This window comes from Cylas formicarius, unplaced genomic scaffold (assembly GCF_029955315.1).
Source record: "Cylas formicarius isolate icCylForm1 unplaced genomic scaffold, icCylForm1.1 PGA_scaffold_12__32_contigs__length_19106922, whole genome shotgun sequence".
Taxonomy (NCBI): domain Eukaryota; kingdom Metazoa; phylum Arthropoda; class Insecta; order Coleoptera; family Brentidae; genus Cylas; species Cylas formicarius.
This window is the reverse complement of record NW_026844225.1, coordinates 17658831-17685547: the sequence shown is the minus strand read 5'-3', so window position 1 is coordinate 17685547 and position 26717 is coordinate 17658831. Positions and strand designations below refer to the sequence as shown.

Here is a 26717-nt window from a genome sequence, read left to right as displayed (position 1 = left end):
TTAGATAGATAAAGTAAGTAAAATGAGAGTAAAGCGAAAACTGGATACCTACTTAAATTTTAAAGCAATGCATTGCCAAATATGAATCAGCTATAGCAATATGTAAGGACCTATTGACCCTCCCGGGTGTACGTATTAACACAAAAGAAGGAATTCCTACTGGTTATATTAAATCGCACCCCTGCATCCTGAACGGTATTGGATGAACTTCCAAGGGGCGGTCGCTAAGGGTAGGTAAATAACATGGACCACGGCACAAGGGGTTGATAAAGCGCACCGCCCAATCTCGGTGCCACCAATTCGGAATTCGCTTTGTAGTTTAATTCTTATTTATTATTGCTATCTCGAAAATCCTGTAGAACTTTCACACAACTTTTTCGGCACACCGGGAAGCCATCAAATGGGCCCTTCATTAATAGTTTTCAAGATTAAAAGAAAGAGTTGCCTTTATTAGAAACACAACAAAAAAAATGACTAACCAATGCGACAGCAAAAATAACGTTCGAAGATTTTAAACAGCTTCACTGAAAATTATACTAAACGAAAACACTTACCAGGGCATTCAAGGTGGGTGAATGACTTTATTGACAACTCTGGGTAATTTTCTTCACAAATTAACGATTTTTTTTAAAGGAAAGCACAAAAAACGACAAACAACTCGAACCACTTTCCCTAATGTCGGTAAAGACGCGCACGCGCATATCAACCACAAATAAATACCAACCGATTAAATAGGGATTTTGCTGCAAATTACCCGCTGTCCCCTTTTCGCATTTGTTAAAAATTGCTGGATTCATCTAAGAAGAAGAAAAAAAAGAAATGGAAACCTGTAAATTTTAACTTTATATCGAAATAGGACACTTAAATTGGCGAGAACGGGATCATCTACCTCAGTTTTTTTTATGAGTTATAAAACATGAATTTTTAATTATTATATTAATCAAATTAAACGCACCGACAAAATTGTGTTATTAAACGGAAAATCGAGTAATTCGCATTCTCAATATAAGAGCGTCTTGGACAGGTAACATGCATTGAGCGTCACCTTCGTATATCCATCCCAAAGCCCGCCATATAGCGCCAGTACACTTGATAAACATTAGGGCGTCACTGGTATACGTTTTTCCATATACTTGTTCACTTTTAAAGCGTCACCAGCGTTGCCGCGTTTGTTCTTTCAAAAAGTGCCTAATTTTTTTAGACATTCTCGACGTTAACTTGTAACGTATTTATATGAGCTCCAATTAAAAAATACCCCCACATGACATTTTCATTTTTTGGTTAGTCTGGCGTGGAAGCATTTCAATTGTTTTTTACGAATTTTTCTAATCTATCTGTCAACAGGAAAGAGTTGAATTTTAAGATGAAAAACGGTCTAAAATTTTTTAGAATGTTTGAATGTTTTAGAACCACAGAGTGTTGAAAATAAAATTTAGCAAAAATAAAAAATTTTTCAAAGAAAATTCCGCAAACTACAACATCCTCTTGATTCTTCCGAGTTTAACTGAAACTGGCTAGCATTTTATTTAATCTATACCTGCTTATATATTGTTTGAGGGGCGGAGGAATTGAAGGAAGGGTATGAACAAACGTAATTTGGTCTTTGACGGATAGAAGAGGTTTTTGGACATGTGGTAAATCAGACTCGCGGGCGTCCAAGCACTTAGGCCACCAGATGGGCCCGTTGTGCCCCCAGGCCGCTCTAGAGGGCGTCCAGAATGCCGCCCCTCCTGTAGAAGGTCAGCAACTCCTTTAGCCCAATACCGTGCACTGAGTCTGGATCGATCAGGGCCGGGACTACCAATCTTGCCCATGTCAAGGCAGGGCACTCGGTGAGCAGATGATACGGGGTCTCCTCCCCTTCCATGCACCACCTACACTCCGGGTCGTCTCCAATGCCTAGCAAGCAAAGATGCCTCCTAAGCCTGCAATGTCCTGTGTAGGCCCCTGTTAGTGCTCTACACTCCCTTCTGGTCAGTCTAAGCAGCTCCCTGGTCCGAGGAAGGGCGGGCCCATCCATCATAAGCCTCGCCTGCCTCATTCCCGGAGCAACTCTCCAGCCCCCCGCGGCCCGGTCTCTCGCCCAGGCTTCGAGAGTTCCCCGCCTCACACACGGGGCGATCCCCAAGCGGGGCTCTGGCCCTATATGCCTATGCGAGGAGCCCTCCCTGGCTAAGGCGTCCGCTGCCTCATTGCCCCGGATACCGGTGTGACCCGGGACCCAGACCAACGTGACCTTTTTCTCCTCAGCCACCCTCCTCAGTACCCCTTTGCACTCCTTTATCAAAAAGGAGCGCGTACGCACTGACTTCAGCGCCATGAGTGCAGCCCTACTATCCGAGCAGAAGAAGACTCTCCTGCTTCCGTAGATGAGCCGAAGCACCTCTCTGGCCGCCATCAATAAAGCGAAAATTTCCGCCTGAAACACAGTGCAGTACTGACCCAGAGGGACCGACAAGCTTGATCCCGTTGTCTCGCAGTACGCTCCGGCCAGATCTCCCATTCTGGACCCGTCCGTGTACCATCCCAGGAGCCGACTCTGCCCTCTCTCCAATCTTCCCTTAATGGAAAGAGAAAGGTCAATTTATCAAAGAAGGTCATCTCGGGGATCTTGACGTCACTCGGCATGCCCATGACCCCGCGATCCACGCGACAGCCCTCTAAAATGTCGTACGGACCCCGATTGAAGGTTCCCTCCCTTCAGAGCCCGCAGCTCGCCAGCCTCACAGCTGTCCTGGCCGCCTCCATCTGCACCCGATCCGCCAGAGAAGGCAGCCCCACCAGAGCCTCCAGGGCCCTCGTGGGCGCCGTTCTCATGGCGCCCGTTATGCAGAGGCAAGCCAATCTCTTCAGTCTGTCAAGAACTAGCCTTGCTCCCGCTGTTTTGGTCCCCGGCCACCATGCCACTGCCCCATGCGTAAGCATAGGCACTACCATGGTACCGTAGATCCACTGCATGATCTTCGGCCCCAGGCCCCAAGTGCCCCCTACCGCTCTCCGGCACGCCCACAGAGCTCCAAAGGCCGACCTGGTCCTTGATCTTATATGTTCCTGGAATGTCAACTTAGAGTCCAACCATACGCCCAAGTACTTGACACTTCCGCTTGCAGAAAGAGGCACCCCATCCATCGAAATGTTGAGGTTGCACTCCATCTTCCTTTTCCTAGTGAAGATGACCATCTCCACCTTGCCAGGATTGACAGCCAGCTGGCTGTCCAGGCACCATTGTGAGAATCTTGCCAATGCCCCGTTCAGGAGCCCCTGCATTGTCCTCACGTCCGTCCCCTGCGTCATTATCACAAGGTCGTCTGCATATGCCTGAGCATACACCCCGTGTTCTTCCCTCAGAATATGCAATATCTCGTTCACCACTAGGCACCACAGGAACGGGGACAAGACCCCGCCCTGTGGACAACCCCGTGATGAACCGATGGAGACCTGCTCCCCACCCAGTCTTGCCTCGACCCTCCTGTCGGTTAGCATGGAGCGGATCCACCTTACAATGGCCGTCCCCACTCCAGTACTTTCCACCGCCCTGCAGATCGAGTACAGGGCCGTGTTATTGAAAGCCCCTTCGATGTCAGCGAACACGCACACCGACAGCCGTCCCGAGCCCATACCCAACCTGGAAGTCAAGATGGTGAAGAGCTGAGCCCACAGACCCGCCACTTCGGTACGCATGCTGAGCTGGCTCTAAAGGGGCCTCCAGCTCCACCCAGTCCCTCAGATACCGGTCCACCAGTCTCTCCAGAGTCTTCATAATGAAGCTGGTGAGGCAAACAGGCCGGTACGACTTCGGGTCCGTGTAGTCACTCTTCCCTACCTTGGGAATGAACACTACCCTGCTGTGTCTCCACAGCTCGGGCACGTACCCCCTTGCAATGGAGGCTCTGAACAGGTCCATCAGCGGGCTGGTCAGGAGACCTCCGTCCCTTTGAAGGGGCCAAAGCTGTTAATAGCCCACCTCAGCCTACTATGGGTAACCACCCTCCTTGCCGTGGCGTAGTCGCATCCAAGACGACCCCCGGCTTCAATATTCCCCCCCTGTGTCCGGATCAGCGGACCCTGGGAAGTGCGTGTTCAGCAACTGTTGTAGTGTGTCCGCTGGTCTCGCTGTGTAGCCACCGCCGGTCCTGCGGACCACCCCCAGTCTTCCCGCAGGGTCACTTCTGAGCACCCTAAGGAGCCTAGCCGCGTCCGGGGTATTCATTACTCCGTCGCAGTAGCCCCTCCAGGCCCTCCTCTGTGATGCCCGTAGTTCTTTTTTGTACTGTCTGCGGACCTCCCTATAGAGATCCCAGTCCGCACCTTGGCTGCTGCTCCTCGCTGTATTGAACAGCCTCCGCACTTTCCTCCTGAGACGCTCCAGGGAAGAGCTCCACCAAGGAGTCCTTCCCGCCCTATGCTCCTCTGTCTCAGGCCAACTATTCTCGAACGCCCGCATCATAGCGGAGCTGACTCGGTCGGCGGCCTCGTCAATCTCTTCCATTGTGCGGTGTTTCCTTGGTAAGCCCCCTAGGCGCCAAGCGAGTTCCTCTCTATAGAGTTCCCAGTTTGTTGCCCGGAGGTTCCTAAATCTAACGGGTTCCCGAACACCCATCTCCAACCCAAAGGTGATGTATCTATGGTCCGACATAGAGTCTTCCCCACAGACACACCACCCAGTTATTTCCGGGAGCAGAGCCCTGGTACAAAGTGTTAAATCTATGACCGAGCTCTGACCCGTCGTGAAAAACGTGGGTTCTACCCCTCTGTTGGCCACCTGCAACCCTGCAGAGGCCATGAACTCCACGAGGTCTCCCCCCTTCTATTCGCTGCCGCGCTACCCCACAAAACGTGGTGGGCATTGCTGTCACAGCCAATCAAAAGAGGAAGATTCGCCTCCTCGCAGTAGGAGACCAAGTCACTGATCTCCTGCGGAGGACAGCTGCGGTCGCCTGGAAAGTACGCAGAGGCGACCACTACCTCCCTCACGCCGTCCCGAGTGGGGGATCTGACCAGAATTGGAACCAGGTCCCTGGACGCCTTGTCCCTTAGGAAAAAGGCCTCCAGCCCCATGGTTAAAATACAGGCCCTGGGACCACCCTCTAAGGAGTCGACACTATGCAGCATCGATCCTCCCAGAGATAAACCCCTAACCCTTGATTTTACAATCCAGGGCTCTTGGATCAGTACAATAGATGTACCGCCCTCCGAAATTTTCCTGCATAAGTGGGCCGTTGCAGCCCTGCTGTGTTGCAGGTTAATCTGTAATATCCCCGTGAAGATGTTATTGCGGGAATACCACCTGCGGGTCACGATGCTAGCCTCAGCCCGAATCGGAGCCCGAGGTAGAACCTCCCTCCGCTTCGGCTTCCTGACTGGTGGACCCTCATGGGATTCCCCTGTCAACTTCCATCCGAGATACCTCCTCGGTTCTCGCATCCTCGGAGGGCCCTCCGGAGGTCTCCTCCACAGAAGCCATGGGCGCCGCCATTCCGACAGGCCCGCCAACCTCCATGGACGAGCCCTCCTCGTGTGAGCCCCCCGCGACCACCTTATCTCCCTGCGGCATCGGCGCCGCCAGGTTCACTTTTACCTGTGTCGCCAGGCAGAAGAGAAGTGAGCCCTTAGCCGTGATGGCGCTTGCCGATTTCTCGTCCACGCCCACCACCAACCTTGTGCCCCTTGCATCCTCCGTCCTCTGCCAGACCCTCCAGGCACGGCAATCTAGGCCATTCTGAGCTGCAGCAGGTCCTCGGAAGACAGGTCAGTTTCCTGTCCTCTGAGGCCCACCACCAGTTCAGGCCCCCCCGCCACCGCTTGTGCATAGGACCGAGCCCCCCTCTCAGAGCCCCCCCCGGGACGGCCCGCCTTTCCCGGGCCTAGCTTTCGCCGGGCCGCGTGTCGGCCGCCGACCCCCGGCAGGTGCCCCAACCTGGGTGGTCTCTCCCATTTTTCTTTTCCGCTTCCCGCCTGCCGTTTCCGGTGTGCCCCCTATGGAGCCCTCCGTTGACGGCGTGGCAGGATTCCTGGGCGCCGGAAGAGAGCCCGTCTGCGGTTCCGAAACCGTCACCGCGAGTCTCTTCTTCTTCGCCCTCCTTTTTTCCGCCCCACTCCTATGTCTGGGGCGGTGTGTCATCGAGGTGGTGTTCCCGGTTTGTACCGAGCCCTCCACCCCGCTGGCGACCTGTTCGGATCGCCCTTGGAGGGGGCCTTCCTGAGGACGCTCCTGCTTGCTGGAGCCCCCTGGGGCCCCTCCTCCTTCTTCATTTCTTCGCATTTCATTTTTGGTTCCATAAAGGTCCCACGAGTAGCTAGGGAAACATAACGCTCCACCTCTGCAGAGCCCCGCATGCAGAGGTAAGGCTTCCTTCCCCGAGGTGCGCCCGGTGCCTAGGGGTTGGGATCGGTAGAGACTGATCTTCTATTCAGCCATGCACCCCCTAGGCCCGACCCCCCACCGTAGGATTTAGGATTTTTATTGAGGTTTACTCCTCTTGGTCCAAGTGGTGAAGCTCAGACCCCCCGCGTCGCGTGCCCACTCGTCGAGCCGGCCCCAACGCCTGGTTTATCAACCGACTAAAAGCCAGTTGGCACCGTTATACCCTGTGCAGGCCCTTAGCCACGACACGACAGCTGGGCAGGGTGAGCTGGTCCACGACTGGTGGCCCGTGAGGGCCTGGGCTCCCCCATCCGCCACCCGGGAGACGCGCCTCATGGATTGCTCAACCACAGAGGGCCTTTAGAGTGCAGAAGTTTGCGGTTCGGGTTCTTGGGGGCGTTTCGCCGTCCAGTCACTGCCGCCCAATATTGAAAGAATTAAATATACTTACGTTACCATGTATGTTTATTCTTCAAACTTAGGTGAAATCCACTCAAATTTGTCTGTTTTCCGACTCATGGTGGATATCACAGCTACATGACGCGAACAGATAGATTTGTATAATATTTTTGCAAACACTCTTTTTCGGTAAAAAAATATTGATGTTAACCGACTTTCCATTAAAAAATTCAAACAATTATCAAAAATGTTTTTTGAAGAGCATTGTTTCTATTCCATAAACGAATTTGTTACTCATCAGGCACAGTACATCTAAGTTATTTTATAAATTAATTATTCTTAGAGTGTACCTATATATATATACAAAGTTTTACTTTCTGGTTACACTGGTTTAGCTGTTTATATGTAATATATTTATCTTGTTTGTATTCTTGCTGACTTCAATAATAAGTTTTTGTATTTATAAGTGGTCAATAAACGATTATTTATTTATTTATTATTTTTATTTATTACTTTATCTGCATTTTTAGATACCACTACCTATTATTATTGAAAACAAAACCAGATCTATTGAAAAAATTCAATTCTATTATAAAGAAATGTTCTTATTTCTTACTTAAATTTTATTCAAACCCTTTATCTAAAAAATTCCTTTTGAAAGATTTGATATTGCCGAGAGGTGAAAGAATCATACTACTCAACAATATCTAAATGAGATCGAAATCTCATACCCTAAACAGAATCGTAAATGATTTTATTCCTTTATGAATTAAAAACTAAGATTTTTAGGGGCATTTTGGGTTCAGATGTAATTAAATGAACACTTTAGGTCAAACAGATTCCAGAGAGTCTAGAAATTTTTAAGTAGAAGCAAATATTTTTGTAAAATTTGTATATCCATCACAGATGAATACATGAAATAAACATTCGACTTTGTATAACATATACATGGAAAAATGTATATATATATATATATATATATATATATATATATATATATATATATATATATATATATATATATATATATATATATATATATATATATATATATATATATATATATATATTACTTTACTTTACCTAATTATAATTAACATATTAATATTCTTGCAAAAATGAAAATATTTTGAAAAATATGAATATTTGTTAGATCTCATTGGGTGGAGTAGCGTTTCCGAATACATCCTTATTATTGTAACAAGTGTTTAGAAACGCTCCTGGAATTAATAATGTCCATCTAATCAGAACTAAATTTGCCTCATACTACAATAAAAGAATCTCACAATTTAGCTAAATCGACAAAAATTGTATGGGTAAAAAGTGATGTTCTTAAAAAAATTAACAGCTTGTATCTTTGAAACAAATCAATTTAAGACCCTGTTTATATATGTTTTAGTCACAAAGTGGGTCAAGGAATTACCTGCTTCAATATTAATTAAGATGATGTTTAGAAATACCCAACAATGTCTATACATGGTATACGAAAATGTCAAAATATGATCCACGAAAACATCATCAATGTGTCATGTAGATTGTTTTCTATATTCTACAGTACTACCAACACACATACATTGAATGTTATTTTTAACTGCAATGTAATATCTACTACATATCTATTCAACAGACATGTATTTCCATTTCCAGAATATTCATATGATGCACATATAATTTTGCTGTGTTTAAAATTACTTATTTATCATAGCATTTATTGAATTGATTAGTGTTCATTAAAAAATGTTGTGAAAGGCCACAATATGTTAATAAAATTAAAATGCAAGACGGCAAAACGGAATTTTCCAACAAAAAATGTTATATAGCATAATTTCTGGTGGTAAAATTCAAATAATCTTACGTTGGTGACATGTCTTCGTTCGAGAACATCTCTTGAGTACCACTAAATAACAAAAAAATATATGCAATTAGAAAAAATATATGTTTGGATTTTTTTATAAGTTAATCTTCCTACAATAAATTAAAAAGTTAGTGCCAAAGTAAGCATTGTACAGGGTGTCAAAAATTCGAAGCATCTAATGACATGAAACGTTTAAAATTACAGGTATGTCATATGATATCATATCAACACCGAATCTAATTCGTTAAAACATTTTTCAGATGTTTTTTTAGATAGAGTAGTTTTTTTCCAATTTGGTCGTACTCCAGCGCCTCTCGCCATATTTGTGACTGATATTAGGGAATAATGGCGTCTTTAACCAGTCAAAAGCGTATGTTCCTAATCGCCAAGAGGAATCGCTGTCCAATACAAAATGCATAGTAGATAGTACCTCGTAAAGTGGGCATCCGATCACGCCTGCTCTTTAGTAGGGGACAGAGGTTGCTTTTCTGATTCTATTAAATATTTCTCTATTAAACGAATACAAATTGTTTTCTTCCGTTTTAAATTTGATCTGTGTAATAATTTAATTAACATCAAAATGTATTAAAACAAAGGCATCAAATAGGCAAATAAAAAAAAAAGGATTTGTTTGCGACGAGAATTATTTTACCAGCTTAATATTTATATAAACATATAAATATATAAATAATATTAATTACAGTTTTATGTTCATTTTTCGGTATATATAGTAGCACGTAGTTTGTAAATATTACATTTGATAAAGACACTTAATTATTTATTTTAATAAATGTTGGTACCGGTCGACATACTTCAAGCAGTGACGAAATTATTAAGCAAAATATAACAATTTTGCTCCTTGTATTCTGAAAACGAAAGCCCACAGACAATTTTACATACTGATAATACAGGAATTTTCACATTCGGATGTTTTTAACCAATAAGAAAATGGCACAAATTGCAAGGCTGACATTTTTTAGAGGGATTAGCGGAAGGTCAATTGCATCATTGCTAGGAAAATATCGTATTATATCATCAAATCATATTGATTATAAGAGTTGATAGTTGTCTTCCAGAATAAGATAAGAAAAAATGTATTGTGTTCCATTTGAAAAAATATAATTTTAATTATTTTTCTTTCCTCCGGTATAATGTCAATCGGAGATACCAAAAATCAAGCTATATAACATCATATCTATGTGTGGTTAGTTAATCAGAAAAAAATAAAAGAAAAATATATTTTTTCGTATCTTTTATTTCCACACTAGAACTGCTCCGAAAATCACACAGTTTGGGGCATACTCGTTTCATATCCAGATGTTGCGCTATGGATGAGATAGGCAACCAACATTGACACCAAGAAAGTTTTCGCACTGATGAGAAGTTGTACATCTGTGATTGAAGCGTGGAGACTACAGAACCAATCTCTGTGATCTATGAATGGCAGTCCCTTTAAAAATGGCTTTACATTGGAGGTTTGAGTCAAAAAACTTGTTTTTAAAGTAATTTTAAAATGTTTGTAAGTTATTTGAAATGACAAACGATATATTTTCCATGCCAGTGTAGTTCCTTAAATAGTAGTGCCATTGCAAAAGGGTATGTTGGCTTTTTACGTCGGAATATTCAGAAATCAATTAATTTATTTGGTAATTTTACGTTATAGGCATAATTACAAAATGAAGATAAACGCTACAAGAATGACTACTCCAATTGAAGAAAAAGTACATCAAAAGTTAAAAGTGAGGACTGGTATGGTCGCTGTTAGTGATGGTAAAAGCAGACCAACTGCGGTTCAATTGCATCTTTCAATGGAAGTTTTACGTCTTCAGAAGGAAGAACCTCTACCTATAGAACCAAAGCCTTTAAACGCAAAGGTAAAGCATAATCTGTCTGCAATTCATTAAAACTTATATTATTTTTTTAGGAGAGGATGGTTCAGATAAGGCGACAAAAAATTGGTGGCCTAGGACTAAGCATAAAAGGTGGTGCCGAGCATAAGCTTCCTATACTTATATCTAGGATTTATAAGAATCAAGCTGCTGACCAAACTGGGGAGCTTTTTGTGGGAGATGCAATTATAAAAGGTAAGTTTTATAATATCACTAACATAGAATAAAGCAACACATATGATTGTGGTACAGTAAATGGAGAATACATTACTGCTTGTCCTCATGATGATGCTGTAAATATTTTGAGAAATGCGGGAGATTTGGTTGTGTTAACAGTAAAGCATTACAAAGCTGCTACACCCTTTCTTCAAAAGCAAGGTTAGTGCATACTATTAGTTTTACGTATTTTTTGAACATTTATTACCTACTTTAGATGACAAGGAATCGCAGAACACAGACAGTAATAGTGAAAGAGAAGCTTCAGATGAAAGTTTTAGAGTCCCCTCAAATAGTACAAGCAGTAGACCTAGTTCGATATGCTCTGAAACGGACCAAGAACCAACCCAGACCCACTGGGTGGATTTAATAGCTGTGCCTTTAATGATGGCATATGTTACAAGATACATTTTTGGCACTGACAAATTAAGACCCAATGCGTTCGAAGTAAGGGGTTTAAATGGGGTTAGTACTGGTATTATACAATGTGATGATTCAGCAATTCTATCGCAGTGGTTAAAGTATATTACAGATAATATAATAGGGTTAACAAATTTACAGGTAATTTCAAATGTTACTAATTATCATTGTAGAGTTAGAATAGAATTTTGTTTTCTAGATGAAATTGTACAATCGCAATTTTGGAGTTTCTGATAGAATAGAGTACATGGGTTGGGTAAACGAGTGTGTACTGAACAACAATCAGCCTTGGCAAAATTACAAAGCAAGATTTTTAGCTTTAAAAGGGACCGATCTTATTTTGTTTGATTCTCCCCCTGTTAGTAGAATCTTTGTTCCTCCAATTGAAATTTGTTTAAACAGAAAATTTTTAGCTGAATATTGGCGACTGGAGTAAATCCTCCTTGACATTTAAAGTGTATCAGACCATGTTTCGAATTGTTAAAGAGTCTGAAAATGTAGACGAACGTCAGCATTGTTTTTTAGTTCAGACCTCAGGACAAGACTCTCGATATTTCTCAGTGGAAACACGACAGGAACTGTTAAGGATCGAAAATGCGTGGCATTGTTCCGTTTGCACAGCTGTAATGAAGCTTGGCGTGAGTTTTTAATTATTTATTATTAATTATTTAATTGCTTAAAATTGTTGTTTTAGTCAAAAACATTTACTGTGAGCAGCAACGGCAAGACAGCGGGCTTAACTTTAGACTGGAATATAGGATTTTCATTATATGAAGGCGAGTCGAAAGCTCCATTATGGCAATACAAATTTTCTCAGTTGCGAGGCTCTTCTGATGACGGGAAATCAAAACTCAAGTTACATTTCCAGGATATGGAAACCAAAGTCATTGAAACGAAGGTATATTTTTTAAGTTTTTAATATTAAAGTGGCGGGGGGTGTACCTTGTTATATTTCCACAGGAACTGGAGTGTTCGATTTTGCAAAGTCTTCTCTACTGTATGCATGCCTTTTTAACTGCTAAAGTAGCATCAGTGGATCCAGGATTTCTCTGTTCAATGCTCCCTTAAGATAAATTAAGTAAATTGTACTGATTTTCCTAGTGATTGTATTAAACCTAGTTAAAGTGGGGTTGTAGGGGGTCAAACAAATAGACAAATAGACAACCCCCTTGAAAGGTTTTAGGCCACAGTAATTTCGTTCAAATTGCAGTGTTACAAAGTTAAGGAGTAAAAGCTATGACTAGTATTGAAAATGTGCACAACAGTTACTAAGCACCAAAAATCTTATTTTATTCATCCAAAAACTGTGGTGGAAGATTCATACAATACTAACATTGGAATCTTTGCCCAAAATGATTATCGGAGTGACTTTTACAAGGATTCTCAATGCTGATCTTTTGTGCAACAATTTCCAGCGATAATAGACAAACTACCAAACAAAAGAAAAAATATCTTTAATATAGGATGGATCTTTTAATATAGGATTGTGCTTTTTTCGCGGTAATATCATTCAAACTACGACGTAACTGTTAACGTTAACTTATATTTTCAGTGCTATACAAAGTATCTCAGAGAAGTGAGAAATAAAAAATATTAGCTCTGATATTTTTTAAACGGTGATTATTTCATGTCATTCGTAGCATAAATTTTTTTGTTTATTTATATCTGTCATAATTTCTAAAACATTTACATTTTTGTATTAAAGTTCGCAGTTTCATATTTCCGCCAAAAATCACAATCCTACATCAAAAACTTGTATTTAAAAAACAAGGGATTTCCCGTAATATTTATCACGCAAAATATCTCTATAATTCGTCCCACAATTCAAATATGGAGAAACATATAGGGAGCAACCATAGAAAACATAACCTCACTTCTCTAGAAATTTATATTCTTGTTTATATGAAAATAATTATAGGTGTTATACAATTTACAAAACTTCTGGATTCCTCCTACATCGGTTGTTGTTGAGTCGAACTTACCAAAGTGTCGCCAATCATCCGATTGGCTTCTTCAGAGCTTAATTGAAAGTGAAACAGTTTGATGATTATTAGATGTTTCAGTCTCAGTTAAGCTCTGAAGACGCCAACAGGATGATTAGCGAAACGTTAGCAAGTTCGACTCAACAAAAACCGACGTACGAGAAATGGTAAATTATTTTTTCTTTAATAAGGGGTTCAAATCTAAGGAACGCACTATTGAGACATCCTCTATACCGCTTGTTTTGAATTGCAAAAAATAACAGTTCCCAATAGAAATGAGACATCCTAGCAACTTTCCAGTATACTAAAAGCCAATGCTCACGGCGATGTTTTCTAGTACAATTTTATATATGCGTAGGTTAATTGATGTTGTTTTACGTTTATATTATCAATTTTTAGCCCTTCTTTCATTTTTGTTTTCTGAAAATGGCAGTCAACTGGTTGCAAAAAAACATCGCCATTTATTTATCATTTATTAGTAAAATTGTCTAGACATTTGCATTTCCAGCAAACAATTATTAAATAGAAGCAAAATATTGGGTTGCCCTTAGTTTTTAATTAGTTTTATAAACCAAGCCATGCGTTCAAATTACTTTAAAATTATTGCCTGTTTTGTTTAATTTTTATTGGTAAGCTTAAACGGACGGCTTTCGTTTATAAAACTCCCAGTTACGAATATCCAGAAGTGACCCATGCGGTTAAATTTAGAGATCGACTTATTTATTATGATGTGGCAATGGCACTCTTTCAGCAGTCAGCTGATGCAAATATCCAGAAAAACACCAAACAAAAGCTAAAGCGATAATTATATTTTATGCATATGTGGAAATATCATTACACCAAATTTCTGTATTTATTTTTTTAAATTGGTAATAATAATAATTCTTATACATTTTTTTTCAAACCACCACGTAGACAAAAAAACTTGGAAGACAAAACTAGATGTAAATTCGGTTTTAAAACGGGTTAGCGAAAAATGTCGATACCGCGGATTACTGTCGTGCGTTGTTAATGTTAAGTCGAGTTATGTATCTCGGCAATGGCAAAAACATCGGAAAATGTTAAATTTTATAAAATATATTAAACAGAACAGAAGGACTAGCAACTAGGAAAATACTTGCCCATATCAATCCTTAGTTTGTTAGTATCACATTTATGAGACTGTGTGCAAATGTTCGTCTTTTTTCTCTTTTCTTTCATTATCATATCTATATTTTGGAAGGTCTCACACCTATAACTAGACACGTACTGAACAGCGCCTGATAACCGAATCCCACTGCGTATTTCACCCCACACCAATTTGTACACGTACCACCTCAAATCACCGCTTTTTTTTATTACCCAAGTTGTAAATCATTGGAGAAAAAATATTTTCAAGAAACATAATTCCCGATCTGGCGGCATCTTTTGACGAGCTGCAAATTTATGCGAAACACAGAGCTCGATACTTTGTCCGATCGTCTCGTCTACGGTACTTCATTGGTCCATTGTATTAGAAAAGTGCACATGTCCTCAAGTTTATTTTTTTTATTATTGACGCCGTAGATTTGCCACACTTAACAAGAGACTTCTTATAGTTTACTCGTAGACAATCGCTGATCCCCAGTAGCCGCCCTAGTAATTAAAATAAAATAAAATAAACCTTATTCCATTTTAATTATTTTTTTAAGCGGTCCACAGAAATGGAAGCAGACGGGTTTTCAGTTTTTCCTCATAAATAAATCGAGATTGCTTAAGCTAAAATAAAATACAAAAATTCAAAAAACAGTACCGTTTGAAGATCTATCTTATCGACAACCGCAAATGAAGGTGTCAGATTTGATCAAAATCGTTGCGTTTTGAGTAATGGCGTCCATAAGAAAAATTGACGTTTCAAGAGAAACGAAACGCCGTAACCGAGTTCTCTATGCAACCACCGACACAGTTTTTGATGATACCAGAAATACCAGACTACCCAGTATTCAAAATGTTCAATTCTACCTTGTATGATAAAACCCAAATGGGCTTATAATTTTTTTGCTGTGAAAAGCTAGACATTTTTTTCTTACGTAATGTTTTTTTTAATGTAATTAAACGTGTAAAAAAACTAATATTTACATTTATATTAAAGTTGATGAAAGATAGGAGGTTTCGATTGTCTCTTGTCCCGTGAAGAATTTTCTATTGGGAACTAATATTTTCATTTTGCGATAAGCGATTGCAATCAGCTAATGTAGGAGTAGAAAATCTCAACGAAAATTAAGTACGCTAATTGCAAATTTTCCTGTATTTTCATTGAGATCTTAAGAACTCACCGGAGAAATTTTAGAATGAAAAAAAGACACTTCGTCGTTCACTTAAATGTACTAAGCTATCAACTGCAATAAAGCTTTAAAAAAAAATTTAATTCAATGTAAAAAACGAAATTATCGTTAGATAATTATATATTATTTTAGATGTATTAATTGAACGGACCTCCACTTTTGTCTTTGCTCCCTGCGTCCGATCCCCACTCTTACGAAAGTGAATTAGGGGTGATTAGTTAACATGAAGTTACATAGTTAGATGTTTCAAGATTAAAAACTTCGAAAAACGCTGCATAAAAGTAGATTTTATAGGTACGTGTAGACACGAGCACAATTATGAGATCATAAGAGTGATATATAAAGTAGTTAAACTTAGGAGTTACCTGAATCGCCCTCGTACGGATTAGGTACATTATGTAGTATACTTATTAAGTATACCTGGCCAGCGGCGTCAAGCTGTGTTCAAAGTAACGGAAGTTGCATCGGGTTGGTTAAAAATACACTTATTTTTATGTACATTGGAAATTGTTACATTCGTGTTACTTAGAGTCGTTTTCGTGACTATCGATTGAGTCATAGATTTAGCTATTTGTTATACCTTCATAGTTAAAATAAAAATTATTTTCTCTAATATACGGTGGGCTTGTGTGTGTTATATTACACTTAGTGTGACGTTATCGAAAATACTATCAAAATGTGAATTTTACACATTTATTTAAATTTGTGTAATTTAAATTGGACGAAATTTTGAACATATAAGTAAAGTTTTATCGCCCTTCATCAACATATCATCTTAATGTAATGAATAGTCAATCTTTTCAATTAAATAAGTCTAATTAGCAATAAGGTTGCCTGTAATTTACCGTTTTCAGAATCGAAAGTTTATCATAGTCATCATTTACTCGAATACTAGCATTTTGTGATTTAAAAGATCTTTGTTGTTTTATTCATAAGCTGTTGTTAATAAACCAAATACAAATTGTTTAAAACGACTTTAATTGTAGCTTTTGCTTTCGTACGCCCGATGTATGGGTTTGAAGCATTTACTATAATGGTTGTGATTAAAAAACTTACGTAGTCATTATTTGCGAATTACTTTAGATATATCCTTGCGAAGACTTATTTAGATCGATTCTTCTTTGTAATTAATTAATGTAAAACATTAATAACCGTTGACAATATAAATAAATTTATTTAGTGCTGTAATGGTGGTACTTTTATTCATATCCCTTCCAATACTTATCCATCTAGGTCCATACAAAAATCCTCAAACGGATGACAAATTTATCGTTGCAATTGAAATGAAAATATGTTCTAATAAAATTATCTACGTATTAATATTTCATCAAAGACCTGATTTACGACATTGTGCCGCCGTGATTTTAACCTTTATTTAATAATAAAAATACAAATGTTGATACTTATTATATTTATATTATTGGATGGTAATGTTGCAATGCAAGAGGACTGAATAAAACGACTGTTTCTGATATCTGATATTCAAAATGCAACAATAATTCTCGAAAGGTTGTGAGGGCGCGGACAAATCACGGCTATTTTCTACTTTATTGTCGAGTTAAATTGCAAACTCATTAACATTGCGTGATTGTAATGAATACTGTATATCATATTATTATTATCTTATTTTTATTAATAATAAAATACTGAATTCCGGACCTGCAGTTCGATTGGAAAGGCATCCGTGCGCACGCAACTCCCAGCTGTTTTCAACTCTATTGTCGGGTTACGTTGCAGAATGTTAATTTTCCGAGGGACCATAAAAAGCTTAAAAATAATTTAAATATGGCCCCATACAGTACTTGTTGCGGAACTAAAAAATGTCACAATTGTTGCGACATTGTGTTTTGGTGTGGGCTATCGTAAATGTGCTAACAATTGGCTTGTTTAATATTGGTCTTGGGTGGTGATAGATGGAGGACAACATCGACAACTGTATTAATTCGCGGTCTCGTTCAAATTCTGCCAGAGTATTGGTATTTGATGAACCGAAAGGTTATTTAGAACAAAGGCAAAGATGCAGTACTGCCCCAGGTCAAGAATCTGCCAGTATACAGCAGTCAGGTACTTCGCTACTTTTGTTTGTTTACGCTGAATTTATATAAATCTTTATATTGTTTATGAACATTTGTATTAAAATCTCGGTGTATTCTTAATTAGAATCAAATAATTGCTATTTCAGTTCTATTTTCAGAAATCGCTGCTTTCACACCTCTCCCACAATGTTTTGTTGATTCAAGCGTACTTATGATTCATAGAAAAATTAACCTCAGGCTTAAATGCAATTTTTTTCCCTTTGAAGTTTCCTAGTCTATTTTCACTGGTTTTATAAAATAGCAACTATTGAGCTTGACGTTAACAATATCGCCTTAGTGTTGTTTCTATTTGTCCTCATTTTCAACCAAAATATTATTCAGGTTTATTTTCAACACATCTCATTGAACTTGTTTGACACATTGACTCATTCGTAAAAAAAGGGTACGTAAATCAAAAGTAGAGCAGGGCTTATGGAAACTTTCTAATTTATTTGTATTATCTAGTTAATCCTAATAACAATAAAAATTAACAAATTTAATGTTGTGTTGTATAGTGTTTTATAATAAAAAAAAAATAATTAATTATTACATTAAGAAAAGACTAATACTACACACACACATACACACACACACACTTCTGTTGTGTCAAAAATTGGAATGCCATTGCCATGCACAATTTTAGTTTCTGGTTACCACTCTGATGTATGTGATGTATGATTAACTATATATTCAAAGTACACTTAACTTATTTACAGAACGCTAATTTTATGCGTTATTGCAATCCGGATTTGTTTTAAGATGATATTCTATCATCGTCGGCATGTCATTCGATTGCTGATGCATTCATGTATGCATATTATATTTTAGCTACAAGGGTGTCGTTTGATATCAAATAACAAAAGAGTCACTCTTAAACGCCGCTGTCCACATTGTCTTTCTCTTTCCCTCTTCTTCCTAAGCTGTTCTGGGCAGTACAAAACTGAAATCCTTCTACCGGTAAAGGGGCCTGATAACTGCATTAACTGCACTAATGTCTGCAAAATGTCATGAAATGTACTAAAACAAATCACTTATTCATGAGTCATGTCAGTGGTCACTTTTCCACCACAGTGTTGATAACCAAATTTATCAACCAATACCAAACCATTGTTTACTGGTAATGGCCCTTCTTGAAATTTTATAAACATTCGTGAAAAATATTTTGTCTAGTATTAATGGTTTTGACATTTTGGGGTAATATAGCTAGGCTTAGGTATTCATTGCAATAGTATTCGCTCACATACCATTACAATTGTATTTGATGCTGGTAAGAACTAAAAATTATTTCATTGATTTTATGTTGACTACTCGCTTGCAGGTCTGCCAAATCCGATTTCAAACTTGGTTAAAATGCGAAATACTACCCTTGGTAAATCCGCTCCCTCACTCTCCACCAACATGAAAGATTCTAACATTGCCAGGCGAAATAGTCGTCCAACCATTAACCGCTTGAGTCTCATTGCCAACACATCCCCAATATTGCCTAGGTCGCATTCTCCTATATGTGGAAGCCCCATCGATAGCCCCAGGACCCATCAGAGTTTTATAAATTTCTCGTTTGCCCCAATAAAAAGGTAACAACAATGGGTACAATTTAACTTTTAATAATTGGTTTCCTCTTAAGTAGAATTGTGGCAGGCTATCGTGGCGATGGCAGAAGATGGTCGGTTGCGTCTTTACCATCATCAGGATATGGAACAACTCCAGGCAGTTCGAATATGTCGGTAAATAGGACCCAAGTTCTAGAAATTTAGTATTTGCTAACGCCACTTGTTTTAGTCGAAATGTTCTAGTCAGGAAAGGCTCCATCAGTTACCACATATACCGACTTCGGACGATATACAAATGCTAACCCACCATTTTTCCAGTAATGATAGCAATACTTCCCTACCAGGAAGTAGTTATGATGATAATGTGGTCCCCCATAGGTCCCCTTTACATAGACCTAGGTCAAGAAGTCTTAGTAGCCCCAGTAGATCGCCAGTAATAGACAACGAAATTTGCATGATGAATGTTTTATACAAGGAGAGATTTCCAAAGGCCACACAACAAATGGAAGAAAGACTTGGGAATTACATTGAAGAAAACAAAACATTGGATTTTGGAGAAGATTGCGATTACTTGCCTATAGTTCGATTTGTTCATCACCAAGTATTGGAGATGGCAAGGGATTGCTTGCATAAGTCTCAGAACAAATTGATAACTAGTCGCTATTTCTACGAAATGTCGGAAAGTTTGGAGAGATTGCTTACTGAGGTGAGTATATTGCTTTCGGACTAATTTTCTGATATTGAAGTTATTTGTCTGAGCAGACAAAAGACAAATCTGAAGAAGCAGCAACTATGGTCACAGGATTCATTAAAAAACTGTTGTTGATAATATCCCGTCCGGCTAGACTGTTGGAATGCTTGGAGTTTGATCCCGAGGAATTTTACCATTTTCTGGAAGCTGCTGAGGGTCAGGTTAAGGGTGTGCAAGGCATAAAAGCGGATATCCCCCAATACATTATTCAGAAATTAGGTTTGAATCGGGACCCGATAGCTGAACTACAACAGGAATTAAAAAACTGTAATTGGTCGAACAATTCATCTAGATTATCTCTCTGCCTAACGTCGACCCCCCCGAACAAGAAGTCGCTCAATAACCCCAGCGAACAAGATTTTGAGGTGGTAAAGCTGATATCTAATGGTGCATATGGCGCTGTGTACTTGGTCAAACACAAACAGACAAGGCAAAGATTTGCCATGAAAAAAATCAATAAGAATAACTTAATATTGAGAAATCAAGTGGAGCAAGTTTTCGCTGAGCGGGATATACTAAGTTTCGCTGATAATCCATTCGTTGTTAGCATGTATTGCAGTTTTGAGACTAAAAAACATTTGTGTTTGGTTATGGAATATGTAGAAGGTGGTGACTGCGCAAGCTTGTTGAAGAATATTGGCCCTCTGCCCCCAGATATGGCTAGATTTTATTTTGCTGAAACTGTATTGGCAGTTGAGTATCTGCATTCATATGGAATCGTTCACAGGGATATGAAGCCCGACAAGTAAGTATGTCAAGAATTTTAAGTTAAAAATGTGTGTGTAAAGATTGTTTCAAAATAAATGCGAAAAGTGATTCCTAGTTTAAAGTAAAGCGTAGTTTGTTATATAAACATTGGGTCACAAGCCTACCATTAAGGAGATATCGCGGTACAAATACGGCGGAAAATAATGGTTTTATTTTTTATCTTAAAAACGAAAATAGAAAAATAAATTATTGCGGAAGAATTACTATTATAAAAAAAAACTTCTGCTTATTTTTCTCTTTATAAAATTAAAAAAAAACTTATGCAATGACGTAATATATATATATATATATATATATATATATATATATATATATATATATATATATATATATATATTTTATGTTTTATTTAGAAACTTTTTTGTCTCCTGTCATGCATAAGAACTAAAATAAAATTTATTAGAAAAAAAATCTTATTATTGTTTCATTTGACATTTCTCTGCGAGTTTAAAATGGAATTGTTTTCAAGATAATGCTTTGAGGCGCCCCAGTGATTTTTGTTATTTATTTATATATTTATTTATTGCTTGGCAAAAAAAAAGTATTAAAATTTATGAAAAAGTCAATCTACCACTACTTTTTATACATTTCAGTCTTTTAATCACTGCCCTGGGACATATCAAACTCACCGATTTTGGATTGAGCAAGATGGGTCTTATGTCACGTAAATAATTTAATTGGGTGCTAAATGAAAGGTTTAAAGTATTACTTTTAGTTGCAACTAATCTCTACGAGGGTTACATAGATACTGAAGCGCATCAGTTTTCCGATAAACAAGTGTTCGGAACACCCGAATATATTGCTCCAGAAGTGATTTTAAGGCAAGGTTATGGGAAGCCGGTGGATTGGTGGTCCATGGGTATAATACTTTACGAATTTCTAATTGGTTGCGTCCCATTTTTTGGTGATACACCGGAAGAATTGTTTGCGCATACCGTACAAGACGATATAGAATGGCCTGAAAATGACGATTGGTCTATTCAAGAAGAGGCGAAAGATCTAATTTCACAGTTATTGCAGCATTCTCCTAGAGATCGGTTGGGTACCGGCGGAGCCCATGAAGTTAAAGATCATATTTACTTTCAAGGTTTAGACTGGAATTCTTTGCTTAGGCAAAAAGCAGAATTTTTGCCACAGCTCGAGCACGACGAAGATACAAGTTATTTTGACAGTAAGTTGCAAGCTTAATGATTTTCTTTTTTTTTTAAGAAAATAAGCTCGTTTTGTTACAACCAAAGCTTTGGCCTGTCTTTTCTTATTATCGATCCCATTTGCCATCCCAGATGTTGTGTTGCTATGCGGCCACACGATGGCGGAAGCTCTTGGCCGCCCTTTTATGCACTTTGCAAAACAGATGTGGTAAAGCAATAAAACCCCATTGTATTGACAAAGCACGTGATTCGTCATAGTTTAAGAAATGCGTAGTTTGTGCCCACCTTTTTTTTTGTAAACATTTTTGCCAGTGGGGTGGAAAATTTCTTTGATGAGTCATGGCGTTCGCGATTTAGTGCGCTGTGTTCCAAATTTTGCACCCAAAAACAATAAACAGTTTTCGAGATATAGGCCAAACATAGTATTTCTTTAAATACTCTATTTTTTGGTCTAAAAAAATTCGCCTTTTTTTTTTTTTTTAAATTACATAATTAAATTAATGTAAACAATATTAACCAACATGGTTTGTTTTTTAAGAAAGACCAAACGAAGAAATCTGATGTTCTGAGGTCTGACGACCTAGCAGGCCACCTTACTAGCCCATTTGTACCAATCCAGCGTTAAAATGGCCTTATAGCTTGTAGGGTTAGTTGACTTCAAAATTGTATAATGTAATACATGATTTTAAAGAGAAAATAATCCGAATTTTTTGGGTGGTGTTCCATTTTAAAAAATATATATGGGCTATATCACGAAAACTTTGTCTAAAAAATTTGTTGACTACACCACTGCACTTTTTATTTGACGATACCACCCCAAAAACTGCAAAATTGCTATTTCACCCAATATCTCGAGAATATTTATTATTAATTATTATAACATAATATCTCAAACATTCACAAAAAACTGACACAGGGTCGCGAAAACGTCTATCTCTGATGCTTACCGAGAAACTCTGTGATTACAAGAAATTTGGGACACTGTAATTTTGGATCTGCACAAAAATATTCCGTTGCCGAGAATAGATTCAGATAGATTGGAATTTTTTTTTATCACTTTGTTTTTTTGCTTTTAAAATAACATTGTTCAGTAAAATCATGTTAAATTATTTATAAATCATGTATAAATAATTATACCAACAGGTCGAATGGACCGTTACAGCCACGAACTGGAGGATGACACGGATGACACTGACGATTCTCCAGTGTTTGGGCTATTCTCATCATGCTCTCCACAATACAGAAAAACCCATGGTTCTAAATTGAGCTTGGGATCTGATTCCGCAAGTTTGAAGTTGAATTTAGCGGCAATGGAAGGCTCTAATTCTGAAAGCAGCGATTCCGCTTCCAAACTTAAGTCTTCAAATGCCTTAGCTCTTCAAATTGCGGAGAAAGTTAATCCAAAACCTCTTGAACCTAGAAAGGTATTTTGTGCAATCTTAACATTTACTGAGAGGTTTCATGGTATGTTGTTACTTTTAGATATCCTTAGACCTTTCTCTGTGTGCAATAACTACCCCGGAATCATCGCAAACCGACAGCGACGATGTGTCGCCACAAATCCACAGGCGAAGAAAGGCAGCCCATGGGCGTGATATTCTACCCAAATTTTCAATTTCTGTGGAAGATGAACACAGTAGTTTAGAAACTGGGACATCTTCTTCAGAAACCAGAGAATTGTCTCCGTTGGGCAAGACCCAGATTCATACTCCCCATTCGATGAAACACAAATCCCGATCAGTGGTCAAAAGTGCGTCTGCTTCTGGGTTGTCGTTAATGATCCCATCAGATGATTTCCAAGCACCACCATGTAGTATTCATTCTCCCAGCGGAGGTGGAGGATCTAGCACAGCTAGCTCACGGGACACGTCGCCTTGTAGGGAATTGTCACCGTTGGTTACGAGTCTGAAGCCACCAATAATAATAAGAAGGGGTCCCAAAGGATTTGGATTTACTGTTCATACAATCAGAGTGTATTATGGCGACAGCGATGTTTATACTATGCACCACTTAGTAATGGTGCGTTATTTTCTATGCTCCTTTTTTTTTTCTTTTTCAAAGTTATGGTCTTTAGGCTGTGGACGAAGGCAGTCCAGCTTTCGAAGCAGGTTTAAGACCAGCTGATTTGATCACTCACATTAACGGAGAAGCCGTTCAAGGCTTATACCACACACAAGTGCTGCAATTGTTACTTGGTGGTGCAGAACACGTCAGTCTACGCGCCACACCATTGGAACAAACTTCTATTAAAACAGGTGGGAGAAAGAGGGAGCCAGGCCAAAGTAAGTTGGCCAAGCGCAGCCTGAACAGACAGAAAAAACAAAAAAGGGACAGTGACAAACGCCGGAAAGCATCATTGTTTCGAAAAATTAGCACCAAAAGAGCCAACGTTGAAATGCAGCAAGTTAGCATCAGTATGGCACCTTAATTGGTGAGATACTCACCGATTTGCGTTTTGCAGATGGCAGCAGGTATCCAGTCTCCAGTTAGCGTGACCCCCAGCAGGAGCTTTCAGTCATTCCCAAGAAGCGACAGTAGTTTCTCGCCTTCTTTGGTTAGAAGTTGTCCTGCAAACAGATCAAGTTTATCTCCTTCAGATTCCCTTAGCAGTTCTTCAGGAACGTCGAACCCATCAGCAACTCCATCTCCGACCAACGCTCCAAATGGACGGAACAATAAACAGCATTATCAAAGACCATCTACATTACACGGTCTAAAACATAAACTTCACTCAACTGGGTGTCCGAAAGCTCTACACGCTTCGGGTCCATCTTGCCCTACGTCTGTTCCTAACCGAAGAAAATCTGTCGGTCATATTCCTCTCTCACCTCTAGCGAGGACCCCATCGCCGTCTCCTTTACCAGCTTCACCTACAAGATCTCCTAGTCCGTTGGCGTTTCCAGTGTGTCATCAACCGGGTACATGAAACTGTTTACTTTCGAATCGACGAATTCCAGTTCTTCAATCGTTAATTTCAGGTAGTTCAAATACCACCCAGTCGTACAGCCCAAGCGCTGGTTCTACTCCAATAGCGGTAGCATCTCAATCCAAAAAAGGATTCGCACGACCGAAAGGTGCTGAACCTGGATCTCCGCTTTTAAGGAGGGCGTTATCTCCAGATCGCCTTCATCCCCGAAGTGCAGAAAATAAATGTTCCATATCACCATTGTGCTCATCTGGCACAGCGTCGCCGGCAGTTAAAGCCCAAACTCGCACAGGAAATTCGACAGTATGGCGGCCAAATGCTCAACAAGAAAAGGAAACGGAAATCTTGCCACAACCATGCGATCCAGGTATTTTTTTTTATATCTTTTATTCGGTTTTGTTATTTGAATGCTTTATTTAGCACATCCTCCTTCGTCAGCGGAAAATAGGTTGTCTTTGAATTTATCTGGACCGAGTGAACTTTTACCAAGGATAGCGGAAGAAAAAGATTCCCCCACAAATTGCCCAGAAACGAAACAGGAGAAAATTGCTAAAACGAGTGATACTAGTGGCAAGAACAATCCTCAAGCTGAGAAAATATTTTTGGATAGTTCCGAAACGAAATTGGTTGTTAGCAGCAAAAAGGACTTTGAGGTCAAAGCCAATAAAGCAGATAAGGCGACTAAAGAGAGCGACCAAAAAGAGAAAGGTGCTTTTAAAGAGACTGAAATCAAAGACAAAAAAGAGGTGAAAGGGTCGCTGAAAGATAAGCAGGAAAAGAATCAACAGAGCCAAATGAAGCAGGTCGAAAGGTCACCTCCAAAAATAGAAGACAAAGATAGCAAACCTAATAAAAAGAAATAGGTTTTTAAATGTAAAATGGTTGTGGTAAGATTTAATGTTTCTTCTGCACGTCATTAAGTAGAAGGTGTGTTAAAATAAGTGTCCATTTGTCTGTGAATGTATTTGTCTAAGAATGCTAAGAGAACTAAGAAGTATTTTAATCGGCTTTTTGTTTCGCTTTCATCAAAGACTGAATGTATTTGTCACTATATATTATTTGTTGAGGCTTGGCTTCGGTTAGCTTTAGGTCTCGACTCTGTTGAATTATTTTTCGCACACTAGGTCATTATGGCATTGATAAAACTCTTTGTGCAAGAATCAACAAATATGTAATCCAGTCCATGTAAATAAGTACTTCTGTTGCAAGCATTATGGTAAGCACTGCTTCACATGTGCAACATTGTACTTTTACGACGTTCAAATCGGGAACTATAAATTTAGAATTTTCCAAAATAGCTTAGTGTGCAATGTTTTAATAAATTTTATTCGATTGTTACGGTTTGGTTGTCATTGCTCAACAAAAAGTAAAACTACAGTTTTTTCATTACACTTTTAAATACTCCACTTAAAAAAAAAATCAACTTTATGAGATGTGATGTTAGGTGTAATACTTATTCTAGTTCGGAAGACAATTATGATTATGGAGATAGATGTTTCGTTTTATTTTTATTGTGTCTTATAATTACTAAATCGTTTTAAAGACTGTCTCCATCGTTTTTGAACTTTCGAGAATTTATTTTTATTTACTTCTGCTGAATTTTAAGTTTCCGCTTTTTTAAAACTCCATTTCACGAGTTATGAGTTATGTGGAACTTCTGCATATACCAATTATGCCGCTGTATTTTGAAATAGATATTTTGCTTTATTATACATATTTCGATCTCAACTTTTTAAAAAATGCTGTATGTTTGTTTTTCTTCCTTTTTTTATACATTATAAACGGTTCGTTTTTTTTATTATTATAGTACTTAATAACAAGTTTTGAACTAGTTTCATTTTGAATTGTGAAGAATGTGATTTTAATATTTTTAATTCGAAATATACCATGTGTTACAAAAAATAAATAAATATATAAGAGTATTTATTTCTTCTGTCATGATTTCTTCATGTGGAAAATAAAAACAAATTCAGTAAACCCGTACTCGTTTCATTGCAAATTGCTTTTCCCCAACTATCCTATCCACGTTCAATAAAACTTATTCGTTAAGGATAAGAAAATAAATTCC

At 38.9% G+C, this 26717-nt stretch overlaps 2 protein-coding genes across 3 annotated transcripts; both read left to right on the top strand.

Annotated features, from left to right (window-relative positions):
- Positions 1-9916: 9916 nt before the first annotated feature.
- LOC132695534 (gamma-1-syntrophin) lies at positions 9917-16609 on the top strand. Its single transcript, XM_060659836.1, has 9 exons — positions 9917-10214; positions 10282-10492; positions 10543-10702; positions 10760-10885; positions 10941-11284; positions 11343-11501; positions 11557-11781; positions 11838-12041; positions 12104-16609. The coding sequence occupies exons 2-9, from the start codon at positions 10295-10297 to the stop codon at positions 12209-12211; spliced, it is 1524 nt and encodes a 507-aa protein (XP_060515819.1). The 5' UTR covers positions 9917-10214; positions 10282-10294; the 3' UTR covers positions 12212-16609.
- A 500-nt stretch (positions 16610-17109) lies between these two features.
- On the top strand, positions 17110-26615 carry LOC132708824 (microtubule-associated serine/threonine-protein kinase 3). Of its 2 annotated transcripts, none has more exons than XM_060681426.1 (13): positions 17110-17492; positions 18822-19077; positions 19128-19227; positions 19283-19759; positions 19816-20549; positions 21166-21236; positions 21288-21743; positions 22867-23147; positions 23206-23742; positions 23798-24127; positions 24185-24641; positions 24702-25016; positions 25070-26615. In XM_060681426.1, the coding sequence occupies exons 1-13, from the start codon at positions 17342-17344 to the stop codon at positions 25510-25512; spliced, it is 4608 nt and encodes a 1535-aa protein (XP_060537409.1). In that variant the 5' UTR covers positions 17110-17341; the 3' UTR covers positions 25513-26615. The 2 variants fall into 2 exon arrangements, with proteins under 2 accessions (XP_060537409.1, XP_060537410.1); XM_060681427.1 differs by having other exon boundaries at positions 19131-19227; positions 25070-26614.
- Positions 26616-26717: the final 102 nt, after the last annotated feature.

Coding starts and splice junctions, on each gene's coding strand:
- LOC132695534 (XM_060659836.1), top strand. CDS start 10,295: ATGAAGATAAACGCTACAAGAATGACTACTCCAATTGAAGAAAAAGTA. Junction 10,493..10,542: donor CAAAGCCTTTAAACGCAAAG/GTAAAGCATAAT, acceptor TTATTTTTTTAG/GAGAGGATGGTTCAGATAAG. Junction 10,703..10,759: donor GGGAGATGCAATTATAAAAG/GTAAGTTTTATA, acceptor ATTGTGGTACAG/TAAATGGAGAATACATTACT.
- LOC132708824 (XM_060681426.1), top strand. CDS start 17,342: ATGGAGGACAACATCGACAACTGTATTAATTCGCGGTCTCGTTCAAAT. Junction 23,743..23,797: donor CTATGCACCACTTAGTAATG/GTGCGTTATTTT, acceptor TATGGTCTTTAG/GCTGTGGACGAAGGCAGTCC. Junction 25,017..25,069: donor GCCACAACCATGCGATCCAG/GTATTTTTTTTT, acceptor TGCTTTATTTAG/CACATCCTCCTTCGTCAGCG.